Source organism: Filicampus tigris, chromosome 15, assembly GCF_054856515.1.
Source record: "Filicampus tigris isolate MCC_2025a chromosome 15, RoL_Ftig_1.0, whole genome shotgun sequence".
Classification (NCBI taxonomy): Eukaryota; Metazoa; Chordata; class Actinopteri; order Syngnathiformes; family Syngnathidae; genus Filicampus; species Filicampus tigris.
The window spans coordinates 15,111,310-15,125,003 of NC_141231.1; the positions used below are offsets into that span (position 1 = coordinate 15,111,310).

The window sequence follows — 13,694 nt, forward strand, 5'->3', positions numbered from 1 at the left end:
ATTATAGTGGAAAGAGGAGCCACGGTTAAAAAAAAACGACACGAGTACTATTTCAGATGGTGATGACTCATCACAGTGACGTCATAAAGCCTCAACTCTATAATGAGCCAACCGCAGCTTGCGTGAGCTCTGACTCAGTTGTAGAAGCAGACTGATGAAAGGGTGGGGTGAGGGGGGGGGGGCGTCTGTGAAGGGCAAATCAAGGATGTGCTAACGCCACTCTCATGACACTGACTGAAAGAGTGTCAGGCTACTGTGGGAATTTCATCTGACGGATAATTGTGGAACGGCGTAGGCTAAATAAATCCCCTTTAAAATCTCAACTCTACTCACCGCACGGTTATACACGCACGTTCATAAAAAGGAGGCAGGTCAAAGGTGGCCTGCACTCCGACTCATCATTTATTGGCAGAACCCGAGACGTCAATCAAGCTCGCCGCCTCACAGTGAGCAGAGGATGACGGTGGGGCGGCGTCCTCTGATATTGCTTCATGACCACTGATGCGATTACTTCTTCCAAGGGCACGCTGGCGAGACGCGCTATTAGCCTATTCCAATCCCCCATGACACCCCTCCACCCTAAAGAAAGCTCATGCTCATTGGAGAATGACTAAATCGAACCCAAAGTCACATGCGAGACACGTTTTCCCAAGATAAATAATACGTATTTTAATGCCGCGTAATCTACCCTGACCCTCCATTAATGTGCGTTTCCTTAGCAAGCTTTTCATCAGACGTCATTGATGGTTTTCTCCCTCGGACGCGAAACAGAGACAGCGGTACGTTTGCCTGATTTGTCTGAGATGCGAAGCAGCCGGCCTCTGAAAAGGGATGACTTCCATCTGCGGATGACAGCTCCCGAGGCTGCAAGTCAAGACAGCGATCCTCCCAAATGGCAGATTCGATTCCTTGTCAATTTACAGCTTTTTGATGAGACCGGATTCCTGTAAAAATAGATTAGCCTACTTCCTGAATGTATTGAGGTCAAAGGAAGTGTTGACGATTATTGTAATTTAAGAGCGAGCCAACTCACAATGGTGCAGTTAAACCGTTATTGGTTTTAGCTCCGTGAAATCTGGATATGAGTTGTCAATCTTCCAGGGCCAGGTCCATCCCGATAGTTCGCTGGTCCTAATCAGTTGATGGGTTTAAGCAACTCGGTCTGTTTCACCCTCTCGTATGGATGTCATTTCACAACAAACCACGTAAAATAACCCCCTTCTCATCCTCTTCAGGACTGACGTGAGGAACCGCATGGATGCTAAAGCGACGATGCTAACCTCGTGAAGATACGAGGCAAAGAAGTGTAGAAAGTTGTGAATTGAAGTTGAACGTCGAAACTGATTCCTTCAATCTGCAGTTGGATCCGATCACGTTCTCATGACCACCGCTTGATTTGGTCCACGCACGGGTTGCTTTAACCTTTATTTATCGAGGTTCTTTTACAATGCCGACCTTGCGGCACACAGCAGAGTAAAACAAACTCCGATAGAGTCTAATCCCCCTGACACCCAGAATAGAATAAAGTGAACAGATATTGGGTGGGTAAACAACAAATTACAATCTGATCTAATGAGATTTAATCAAATCAGCCATGACCTCATTCTATGGCAACGCTGAGTTAATAAAATCGGGAAACACCAAGTGACACACTGACCGACTTGGAGGACTCCAGCGACCCCGAGGAGAGGGTGTCCCGACTGCTTCGGCTCTTGGAGCTCAAGTGAGGTGAGGAAGAAGGCGAGTCGTCGATGTACGGCAGGATGTCGTGGTGCCTCCGCTGCTCCTCGGCACGGTCGGCGTCGTAGCCGTAAGACGGCGGGGTCCCGGTGTAGTGGCCATCTGTCAATGGGCACAAACAAACTTCGGTTAGTATAAAAAAAAAAAAAGAAAAAGTAAATAATAAAGCTGTAAAACTGAGGCAGCATTGTTAAATACCACCCAGTGTTAAAACGAGAGTTATGGTTTACTGGTTGTTGTTTTGTTGAGCCAGTATGAAGTGTCTATCATTATGCATATTTACCCCTTGCAAAAAAAAAAAAAAAAATGGGCAAGAAAAACAAAGGTAATCGAGCTGGAACAAACTACAACCTCGACACGCTTTAGTGTGTCACAACTATCCTCGCTGGAGCTCAACGTTGTGGCTTGGTGTGCTTCCACATACATTAAAAAAAAAAAAGAAAAAGTTTTTGGCGTGTTAAAATGGTTCCAAACTTCAGGAGGCGAGAGTCAGCAGTTCTGGGAATGTGGTGTGTAACAGCTGAGGGGAAGACTTCAAGCATCCTTGAGAGAATCACAAACGATATTTTGCTCTCCGCCTCCCACTACTCTACTTTCAACAAAGCATCACTTCTCACAAAAGCTGGCCTGGCCTCCCATGTGCTGACTAATCACATAAACACGACGCAGATAAGAGCAACAACTATAGCACTAAGTAGAGCGCAGACCTTCAACAAGCTCAGGAAATCCTAAATTGGATTAGGGCCAGGGTAACATTTAAGATTTAGTCTTAGCTGATAAAATCAAGGCAAACCGAAAAGTCCTTCTCACACACAGTCCTCGGTTTATTTGTACACAAGTCAGCACAAAATGTAGTCTTATTACCAACGTACGCTAACTGTAGCACTACGTATTTGTATGAAAAACACGAACTAACTGACAGACTTAACTGACGGACTGACGCTTACAATTCAGTTTGGCACGTAAAATGACGGACTGACGAATGACGGACCAGCAAAATGTAGTAAAATGCCTCTGTCCATTTGTGGTTGGTTGCAAGAAATGTTGAGTATCTTTAAAGCGGAAGTCAACCTAAGCATATTTCTTTCAAGAATATGTTCCCAGCAGGCCCACTAGTTGAAACGCGGCATTCTGATTAATTTTGCGTTTGTGGAATATACCTTAAGCAGCAAAATGCACTCGTTTTTAGCCATCTCTGGCGGCGGCCATTTTGTCTTCTGTCGACTGAAAATGACATCACAACTGCTTACAACGGCCAATCACGGCTGACCTGTTCTGTGAATCTGTGATTGGTCGTTGTGAGCAGCTGTGATGTCATTTTCAGTCGACAGAAGACAAAATGGCCGCCCCCAAAGATGGCTAAAAACAAGTGTATTAAAACTTAACCCACAAATGCAATATTAATCTGAATGCCGTGTTTCAACTAGTGGGCTTGCATAAAACATATTCTTGAAAAAAACATGTTTACGTTGACTTCCGCTTTAAAGGGCCTGTCTGTCTTGAACGTTACGGCATGTTTATAAGACAACAACCTGGTAAAAGCGGACATGTTTCGGTAACTTTTACGTACAGGTGTCAATTGCGTCAAAGCAATACCTGATCACACAGCCTTGGGTGAAAAAAAGAGTGTAAATGTAATATCCATGCAAGGCCAGTAGTTGGTAGTGTTCCAAAAACACCACACAAATGCGCCTTGTCTTTTAAATAGCCTTGTCAGTGTCTATGCTATTTACAGTACTGCATGAAGACTTAAGTTATGTGACTCAAGGCAGACGTAAATATACGCTTTGAGAGGAGGAAGCACAAACTAAAGTTTATGTTCTGGTATTTCTGTTTGTGTTAGCTACGCCCAGACAAAAAAAACAAAAAAAAAACACAACATGTATTGTACGTCCTCAGAGAACCGCTAACCCAAGAGTTTAAAAAAAATGTACATTGGTTTTCAACAAGGTACGTTTGACAAACGAGGGGCCAAAACAACACACTTTTTGTCTGTTTTCAGTTCAAAACACTCTCGTGTCTACGCCCCCTCAGTGTTTTATTCAAGGACGCAGTCGTAGGGTATGCAAGGCTAGAGCCGCCAACACGAACTGGCGGAAGAGCGACTCCACCTCCTTAATGTCGGGCACCCAAAAGAGACACAAAAACAATGTGTGTGTGTCCAGGGGACATGTGACCTTCAGCCCACCCACCGTTTGGTCCAAATACTCGCGACTGGTTGTGGGTGGCGGCTTCCCACTAGGTCTGCCATGCAGGACCAACATAGAGGCTGTGTCAATGTGTGTGTGTGTGTGTGTGTGCATAGTTCGCCTCTATACGCAAAATCAAACCTTCAACCAAACCAAACAGTCTAGTACTACTTGTTCATTGTAATTTTTGCCCCTGTTGTGCTTGTGTATCGTTATAAACAAATGCACAAAAGTATTACCATGACTTCTCACGACTCAGAGAAATAACAAGTTATCGTGGTTTTAGAATTAACTGGTGGAATTTATAAAACACGAATGTGGCTCTGGAAATATTAGCCCATTGCCGCTTCTCCAAAATAGCCGCACAACTTCATATTCCGTCCACCTAGCTTTGGAAAAATGTAGTCACGGGACACACTGTGTGTGCGTGTGTTTGTGTGTGGAATGCCTTTTAGTGCCCGCAGGCCAAAAACAGAGCATCCACACAACATTTTTTTTTTGTTTTTTTTCAAACCAGTGACCACCTCTTGGTTTTAAAGCAGCACAGACAGAGAGCTTAAACCACATAATGAATAATAATGCTCAAGCGTCAATTAAATATGGAAAGAAAAAGTGTCAAATGAATCACGGCGGTGTTGACTAAATGACGTGCGTCAGAGGAATATTTACGTGAATCTCCTGGGAAACGCCAAAAAAACAAAACAACTTTGGGCTTCTAGTCTTTAATTAGTGACATAAAGCCACCCAGTAGTTTCTTTTTCTAAACAAATTAATTTGCCTTCATATTGATGCACGTAGCATAAAATTGCAGGCTAATGAAAAGCATGTCAATCTAAATTCCCTCCCCGATAATTAATATAAACGATTTAAATGACAAGGAAATGAACAGTGAAAAACATGTTTTTCTGAAAAACAAAATAAAAAAAAGGAGGTAAAACTGTTTTCACTGGACAGTACAACAGCATCCAAAAACATGAACCCAATAGTAATTAATTGTATTCATTTTTTTAATGCATTTTTTAATATTCAGAAATCAAAATTATTTGTTAGCCTTTGTGGGAAAAATTGTTGTTTTATAATTCAATTCAATTTTTGTATTTGAAAAACAGCTGTCTTTTTATAATCGGAAAAATAAGGCAACATTTCAAAAATTCCGAAAAAAAAGTAGTCCAGATGTACGATGTTACAAAACGGAACCTAATCTTTGTCCTTTCTGAGAAAAATTGAATAAAAAGCAGGCAAGGCAACATTTGGGAGACACATGCTTTTCCTTGCACAGCAACAATACCCCTAAAAAAACTACTCCACAAAATGTGGGTGTGTACTATGAGAATGCAATTGTACTTTTATTTTTATTTAGAATAACACCACTTGGCTATTTCCTGCTATAGTACTAGCCCCAAATCTTAGAGGGCGTAATCTGCTACCTTAATGTTCAGCCTTACCAGATGACTTCATTCTACTGAGTACCTCTGTTTATTTCCGGCAATGCATAAATGCACATGTACTCAAAATGTCAGAGTGTAAACTGGAATTTCCAATGACAGACCCTAGGCTTCAGTCCGTCCACCTCTGACCTCATTCTGCCCAAAAGCGTACTCTAACACCACCTTGAGTCAACCATTCATTTCTCACGCCGCACGTCTGCATGCTTAAGCATCCAAGTATACAGTAGACTGTATATACCGCCTCGTCTTTTTTGATCCAATGTCTTGTTTTTTTTCCCCTCACTATGAAACCGCCCGCGTATCCTCTGATGTTGCGGCATATACAGCTGGCATCCTCATGCTCCTCACAGCACATTATCTTCCTTACATTCCCCTCCTCCCACGCCTCGCGTCTCCCGAGCCACCCGTCCCCCCTCTACAGATGTAACAGAAAAGCCTAGAGAGCAAGGAAAACACACACAGATTCCCAACAGAGATTGCATGAAAGACCGCCAAGGCATTGATTTCTTCCTAGAGGTACTAGCAAAATTCTGCGTTGAAGCACACAAATAAAAGCAGTGAACCGATGTACACGCCCACATTCCTTGTCCAATGTTTACATGGTAACAAGCATTGGGGAGGGCGAATGGGCCTTTTTTTTCCTGCTGCAGGTGGAAAACAACAATCACACTGGGAATAGGTGGAGTACGACTGTCATGGCAATATAAATAAATAGAAATAGAAATAGAAATATATATATATATATTTTTTTTATATATATATATATATATATATATGTATATATATATATATTTATATTTTTAGATTATTATATTTTATACATGTCGATGGTATAGTCCCACTGACTGCATTTGCATTTTCTCAACGATACCATGAGTACCTGCTCATAACTTGCATAGTAGCCAGAGCTAGTTGGTGCTAGCTAATGGTTAGACTAACATTATCCATACACACACCTAGCTTGGGTGTTCCCAATGCTAAAATAACAAAACAAAACAAAAAAAACCCACACCCTCTTGTTATGTAACATATAAACTTACCCAACATGTGTTCTTTATTCGAATGAATCAAACAATCTGTTAAGTAGTGAGTTGGCTAGCCGTTTCCCATTGTGCTCACACCAGGACTACTAGCTTGAAAAAAAATTGAGCCACGCGTTTAAATCAAACGGGCAAAAATTTCATACTGCGGGTATGTGTCTATTCGCTGCAGACTGGTTGTCAGAAGTGGGAATATAAAGAGCTACACTCTTGAGCAATTGAGTACCGATGGAACCACATTTCATTCTCGGTATGGTTTCTTCATTAAGATACAGCTTGAATACGATCCCTTTTTTTTTTTTTTATTTTGTTTGTGCCACAATCCGTCCTATTTGGCTCTGAGCCATAATGGCCTTGTACATACTCACAAAAGTGCATTAGCATAAAGCGATAAATGAGATAAGCATCACTTAAAAGGCTTGTCTGAGTTCAACTGAGATCAAGGGAGCTGTGACCTTCGCACAAAGAAGACAAGCGTCGCCCGGAGGGGGGGAAAAAAAAGGAGGTGGAAGTAAACTGAAAAATGATAGAGACGACACAAGCCGTTGCTAATTCTCAAGTCTCATCAGTGAGGAAATGATTATTAACAAAGAGAAGATGGAGAAAATGAAGCTGGAGAGAAATTGTAAAACGGGCGTGGGGAGGGAAGCGGTGGGGAGACTCTCAAGGGGGTCCTGTCGCCACCCCCGCCCTCAGGCACTCAACATGGCTGCCATAAATCTGTTCTAGGCGCCGTCACCTTTATTGGACTCTGGGAGGAAACCTGTCATCCTAACAATGCTAATATAGCGCCACCCCTCGCACAAACATAAGCAGTCACATTAATGCACCCACCCAGCCTCATTTAGCCACATTTTCATCAACGGTACATCTTGGAATTGTAACACATCTAGATTTCTTGTGTGAAATTCAAGGCGACACATTTTAGCCAAGACTTACTAAGGGCATCCAGAAAACAAAGCTCGACGGCAAAGCGGAGACTAGAGAGTCTGCGGGGATAACAAAGGCACAGTTGATTCAGTTTCGGATAATCGGCCATCTGAAAAAGAGAAACGTGGCCTTAGCAACCCTGAAGATCCCTCCTATAGCAACTGCTCTGGTCAGCATTAGCCTGATCAATACAGCGTTAGCATCGAAAGGGGAGTGACATTTCCCCATAGTCAATCAAGATCATTTAGTCCGCAACAGCAATACACAGTACAGAGACCTGTACAAGGTCCTACCATACACTACAAGAATAATTAACCCAGTAAGTTGACAGAGGATACCTCCCTCCTCCCTTGAAAGCTGCACAGAATGTCAAATGGGTTGATGTTATTAATCAGATGGAGCCGGGATCCTGGAAGTGAAAAAAATAAAGATGCAAACCCCGTTTTCATCGTACAATCCTGCGATTTCCCAGCCAGAATAAGGCTGTAATTTACATCCCAGTGCATATATTGTGTGTGTGAGCGAGGAGTGACAGCATGTTCTTTTATCCCCTAAGTATCCAATTTAAAGACAATTTAGCACCTAGCAGTGGGGGTTGGTAGTGAAAGTAGAAAGCCGTGGCAATGAAAGCAAAGTCTAGGATAGAGCGTGGCTGGGGGCGGGGGCGACACCCGTCAAGATATTAAATGAACTTGAGCGCAAGCGGTGATTCTGGCGCAAACCCCCTGTGCATGTTGCAGGCACTTGACGGCTGTTAATTTGATAAATGTATTTTTTTCCCTCATTAGGGTCCGCGAATACCTGCACTTTGGTGATGAAGAAACTGAGGTTAACTACGCAAGTTAATTTCACATTTCAAGTCTGACGTATTTTGCAAATGGATCTCTAGCCCTCTATGGAATTCACACGTCTCAGGAAAACTCCATGATATGGACGCACGAATGCCCGGGTTTCGCATGTTGGGTGTGTCAGAAGCGGAGATGGGAGGAAGCCGCGTAAGAAATTGACTCAAGTACGAAAACGAGAGAATATGCCCCTGGGAGAGACTGGCGAAGAATATCCAAAGAACAAAAAGACAAAGGGCTATTCCATACAAACAAATCCATATCAATGAAAAGCTAACCGCCTTGACAGAGGTCATGAAATCTGCAAAAGAAGACAGGCTAAAGTGTTTTGCTGAAAAGAAAGAAGTACAACTACAGCAGGCAGATCACTCAGTACAGACTCTTCAGCCGTTGAGTCACGTGATCATAATTACACAACCGATCATCGTGACTGACATGATGGTTGTAAGTCCATCGACATAAACGTAGCCAGTGTCGAAGTCCTGTCAGCTTTCCCGGACAGTATTTGACATCCTCGTCACATCGCTCTTTCGTATTCGCTCTCTTTCCCGCTGCAACTTCCTTTGATCGCTTCGGAGGAGAAGCCACGCTTGTGTCTCCGCGGAAACTGGCACGCACACACTCCCTGCCAGACAAACCTTTGATTCCGTAAGCGTCTGTCGTGTCTTCGCTGTCAACCACGAAAGTCCGAAGGAAAAAGACTCATTAGGCTGGAGCCCCGAGGCATTATTATGAGAGCGTTCAAATTGCTGCAGAGACTCTGATTAATAATACACCGTACTAAATTACCATCTCGACTATGGAACACTCTCATTAGTCCACACGGTGTCCTGGCAAAGCTAGTGAAATATAGAAGATGCTTGGTTTCAGTTTGCAGAGAGGAGCTGATTGGCCTTAAATCGTGTTCTAGTATTCACATATGAGAAAAGTGGTTAGAAGAACGAAAAGACTGCAGACATCTAGCTAGGCACAAGACACAAGAGTATGACCGGAGCATCCTGTGTTGGTTCCATCCCTTGGACGGTTAGCGGTTTACTTTCGGGTGGTGATGCAGTACACTTTTGGTCTTATTCCTGAATCGATTCTATTTGAACTCAATTGTGTTTCGTACTCAGAAAAACAAACACATCTGTAGTGATGGCTTTGCTATAGCGATGCAGTGTGACAAATATTAGCAAATACTTCAATGACTCAAGACACTTTTTTTCTGTTCTGGACCAAAACCAAAACTGATTCCACAGTGTGGTTAGTCCCTAAACCTCACCATCAGTGAAGAGTTTTTTTTGTGTTTTTTTTTACATGACAGAATAGTGTGGTTTCTCAATCTCAAAAGCAACCAAAAATGATTTCTAAGCTAAGTGACTACTGTATCTTGACTCTTGAGACCACTTATTTGATAGTTTGGCAACTACGTTTTCATACCACATTCATAGCCTGTATTGAGTCCGCATGTACGGAATGAGGTTAATTCCGCGGTTTAAGTTATCATATTGTAGATTTCTCCAAGTGTTATTATACGTACAAGCATCGACCTAGTCTTGTACTTGATTGAGTGTCGCATTGCTCTGCTCTTGGTTATGACTTGGTCTTAGTTTATTGTCATGTTTTAATGTCTCAATCGGTGTGAACCTGACAGTAGTCAACAATAACACAACTTGCACGTTCATGGAAGGTGTTTTGACCAGGCGGCGGTGCCCGTTTTGATTCCGGATGCTGTGAACTGGATTGGATTCATTTACTGTTCAGGAATTGCTGTAAATTCCTGTAACACTCCCATTAATACAAAATACAAAACCTCCACCTCGAACCCTTACCCTTGCTGCCCTCGACCAATCCCCAAACATGACCCCAAAGCCTACCAAACCACGACAACCTTGTCGCCCTTAACTCAAAGCTCAAATCCAACCCTAACCCAAACCTAGTACTAATCCCAATTCTGAGGTCAACGAGTACGTTGGCCTTTCGATGCCAACTTTATCCAAATCTGCAGTTCTGCAGCAAAAAAAAAAAAAAAAAAAGAGGAATCTTTGGTCATGGTGGTACCTTGAAGATGTGTACAAATCAGTTAATAGTGTTGTATTTTATTTGATTTTTCGTAACAATCCTGCTGCCTGAAAAAGAAAACAAATGGTAATAGTTATTTGTATGCAACTCTGCTCCCTCTATTGCAATTAGTTTCTTTATCTTTCCTGGTCTACCAACCTTTCGCTCCCTGTTGCGTCAGCAAGCTTTTCTCACACTTTATTTTCGTTGATCCAGTCTGCAACGGCGATCCGTTTCGAGGGCCTCCCTCTTTAATGTATCGTGAGCACCGTGGCGACGGAGCGTGATGCTGCGAGGGTGGCGTGCAGTCTCATTAATTTAGCAAGACTGAAAGCTGGCACTTCAATCTCCACGGCTGTGTGCAAAACATCCTCAACTCGTGTGGGTTTTAAATGCGCTCGGTAAAAATAGAACGGATGGATCGGACTGAGACGCTAATTGCATGTTTCCACATTTACTCTATCTTTGATCGTGCTGAGAAAGTGGGTGGGGGGTGGCTTGTGTGGAGGGGGGGGGGTTTACTTCACCCACTCTAACCAACTACAAGCAACATGCGGTAACTTTGAAAGTTTGCCGGAGGTGACTAACTTTCTTCTTTTTTTGTGGAAAACCTACGTTTTGGTGTGTCAGCAATGTGGCATCGTTTAATTTCTCAGTGAACGGTAAAGATTTTGGCACATGCCAAAGGTGGGTATCTATGAATAGGGATTGTAACGATACACTCAAGCCACGATTCGATTCGATTTTCACAGTTCCCGATTTTCAATTCGATTCAATTTTTTCAAGACATCATTTTCTAGCTGAATTGAATCAACTTTTTCAAATTCAGCGTTACATCCCTATCTACGAACGTGTACAAGTTGGTGCTTATCGAAGAAATGTGGGGCCTTGGTGGAGGTATTTGCTTTTCTCAAATTAATAGAGTAAGTCCACTAACTTCCAAATCCAAATTTTGGCTTGATGTACGGTGCACTTTTTTGCTCTCAAGCGGCAATCTGGATTTACGTCGTGACAGTGAAAAGTGAAAACAACCCGTGGAATTAAATTCCTTCAGATTGGAGTCAAGCTAAGCGTGGCTAAAAATCTGAAGGCGGTAATATAGTTCACTCTGACAATTTCACGTCACTTCAGAAAAATAAAATAAAATGTTCAACATAAATACAATTTTCTCACTATCAAAAGAAAAGTATGTCCATATTTTGAGTTTTCATCCAATCTATAAATAAGACGTTTCTTATTTTTGGGGGTGATGGAAAAATGCATAGCCACAATTAGAGTGCAGTTGTTCTACGTGCAGTTGTCATTAAATATAAACGATCAAAGAAATTCATCAAAATTAAAGACGGAATTTTTGTCCCGTGATGAATTGCAAAAACTTGGGATTCTGCTCCCCGAAAAATCCAGTCAATCCTGATGTGATTAAAAAAAATACAAATATAATTTAATTCAGTCACATTTTTTTTTTTTTCTATCAGATGCCAGAGGTTTTCGAGAGCCCATCTGGAGTTAAGGTGCAAGGTTATAGGTTAACGCACTGAAGGGTGGGAGACAAAGGTCACATTGACTTTTTTTTTTTTTTTTTTTTTTTTTTTTGCGACTATGAGCTTTTGCTGTGAGCGTGTGCAAACCAAGCGCACATGAGGAGACATTGTAATCCAAATGCCACACAGCATCGCTACGTACTTACAAATCAATGAAACAACTCGCACTCAAAAAGCGCATTTCTGGCAAACAAATCCACATCATGTCTTTTGTGGCGAATGATATTTAGCTCCCGTTATCGTTTCGCCTCAGAAAGCCGCAACGTCAATCACACGGAATCGGATTGTATCGCAAGAGTCTTGTAGCCCAAGTAACGTCGCCTTGCTGCTCTTGAGATCATCTCCAAGACAATTCTCCTGCCACGTTGCTTTTGAAGTAAGAAATATTAAGATTTCTTATTCTTCCCAAATGGGACAGTTCTAAATAACCGCATAGACTGTCTGCGAGGCATAATTTGATTTTCCGGTTTTATGATATAATCCGTAATCTGATTAGGAGCTTCATTACATTATGTTATCAATAAAAATCATTCATCATTAGACTGGTTCATTTCCTGACAAAGTATAACGAAAATGGCCGCAATGACATTTTGGATGTGTGATCGTTCAAATGAGAGAATCGCTTCTGTTATGGAATTGACTTATTTGATCAGTTTGAAGAGATTTGGAAGACATTGCTCAAAATCGATTCTTGCTTTTTTGCCCGTATATTAAATGACATGAAAATGGGAAGAAACTGGGGGGAAAAAATGGACAAAACGTTTGTAACGCAACATCCGTCCAAAGTACTATTTATGATTTATGATGTCTCGAATCTCCATTTTTCATTTCGATGTACAGGTACTCCAATTATGTTCTTAATGAATTTCAGTGAAATCATCATGAAAGTGATTAATATTTTGTTTGCGGAATAGGAGTTAAGCAACAAAATCCACCCGTTTTTAGCCATCACCGGGGGCGGCCATTTTGTCACTCCTGTCCACTGAAAATGACATCACAGACCCTCGGGGCTCAGACAACGACCAATCATGGCTCAGCTTCACCAAACAGGTGAACAGTGATTGGTGGTTACCTGAGCCCTGAGCAACTGTGATGTCATTTTCAGTCGACAGAAGTGACAAAATGGCCGATGCGAATAAGAGGCCGTTTTAACTATAACCGATTTTTGGGCCGATTTTTTTTGGGGGGGGGGGGGGGGGGAGGGATGTAATTTTCTTTGTCTTGTGCTGTAATGTGTTAATGTGTAAAAAAAAAAAAAAAAAACAAGGTCAGATTTTTGTTAGGTGACAAATGTTTAAAGTCTTAGCACAGGTGTCGCGATACCTTGCGCAAACTGCTTCCCATGTAGTAAACCCCGTTTTAAATTAGGCCTCATGTAAGAGTGCGGCGTCCAACTGGCATAGAAGGGCTTCGCCTTTGTCTGAGCCGCGAAGGCCTGCAGTGGGACACTTATCGCGGACAAACAGCCGAGGCAGCACAAAGGGCTTCAATCTGCTTAATCGCTGGTCAAACACAAGGCGCCGCATCATTGCTGCTCAGGGCCATAAACCGCCGACGCTTTTTGCCCGCGCTGTTCAGGGGGACACGAATTTGGAATTTGCTAAACAGGCCATAGAGATTTGCCAAAGCCTGTCTCCCGGGGAACTGTTGCCGGGGGTTACCGCAGCCAACAAGAAGAGCATTTCATTTCCAATTAGGTACCCTGCCAGACTGAAAGACAGACTTTATTCGCGCCGATTAGTCGTAAAGTGGTAAACATTACCAGGTTTAAAAAAAAATAAAAAAAACATCCCAAAAGGAATATGCAATTAGTTTATTTTGGATGCAAAAGACCAAACAAACTCTGTTATTCCTCCAAAATGTTTGCAATCTTGCACAGGGGGAAAAAAGTTATTTTGAAAATCCTTTCAGTGTATTC

The 13,694-nt window shown here is 42.2% G+C and overlaps 1 protein-coding gene across 5 annotated transcripts in view; it reads right to left on the minus strand.

Moving 5' to 3' along the window:
* Positions 1-13,694, minus strand: part of bcr (BCR activator of RhoGEF and GTPase) — an 81,758-nt gene that overhangs the window by 36,992 nt on the left and 31,072 nt on the right. For all 5 annotated transcript variants that reach the window (XR_015089784.1, XR_015089783.1, XR_015089781.1 and 2 more), the window contains exon 2: positions 1,658-1,842. Coding sequence is in view for 1 of the 5 variants with exons in the window: in XM_086053110.1 (XP_085909236.1) it covers positions 1,658-1,842 (185 nt within the window). In the remaining 4 variants the exon portion in view is untranslated. The remainder of the gene's footprint in view (positions 1-1,657; positions 1,843-13,694) is intronic.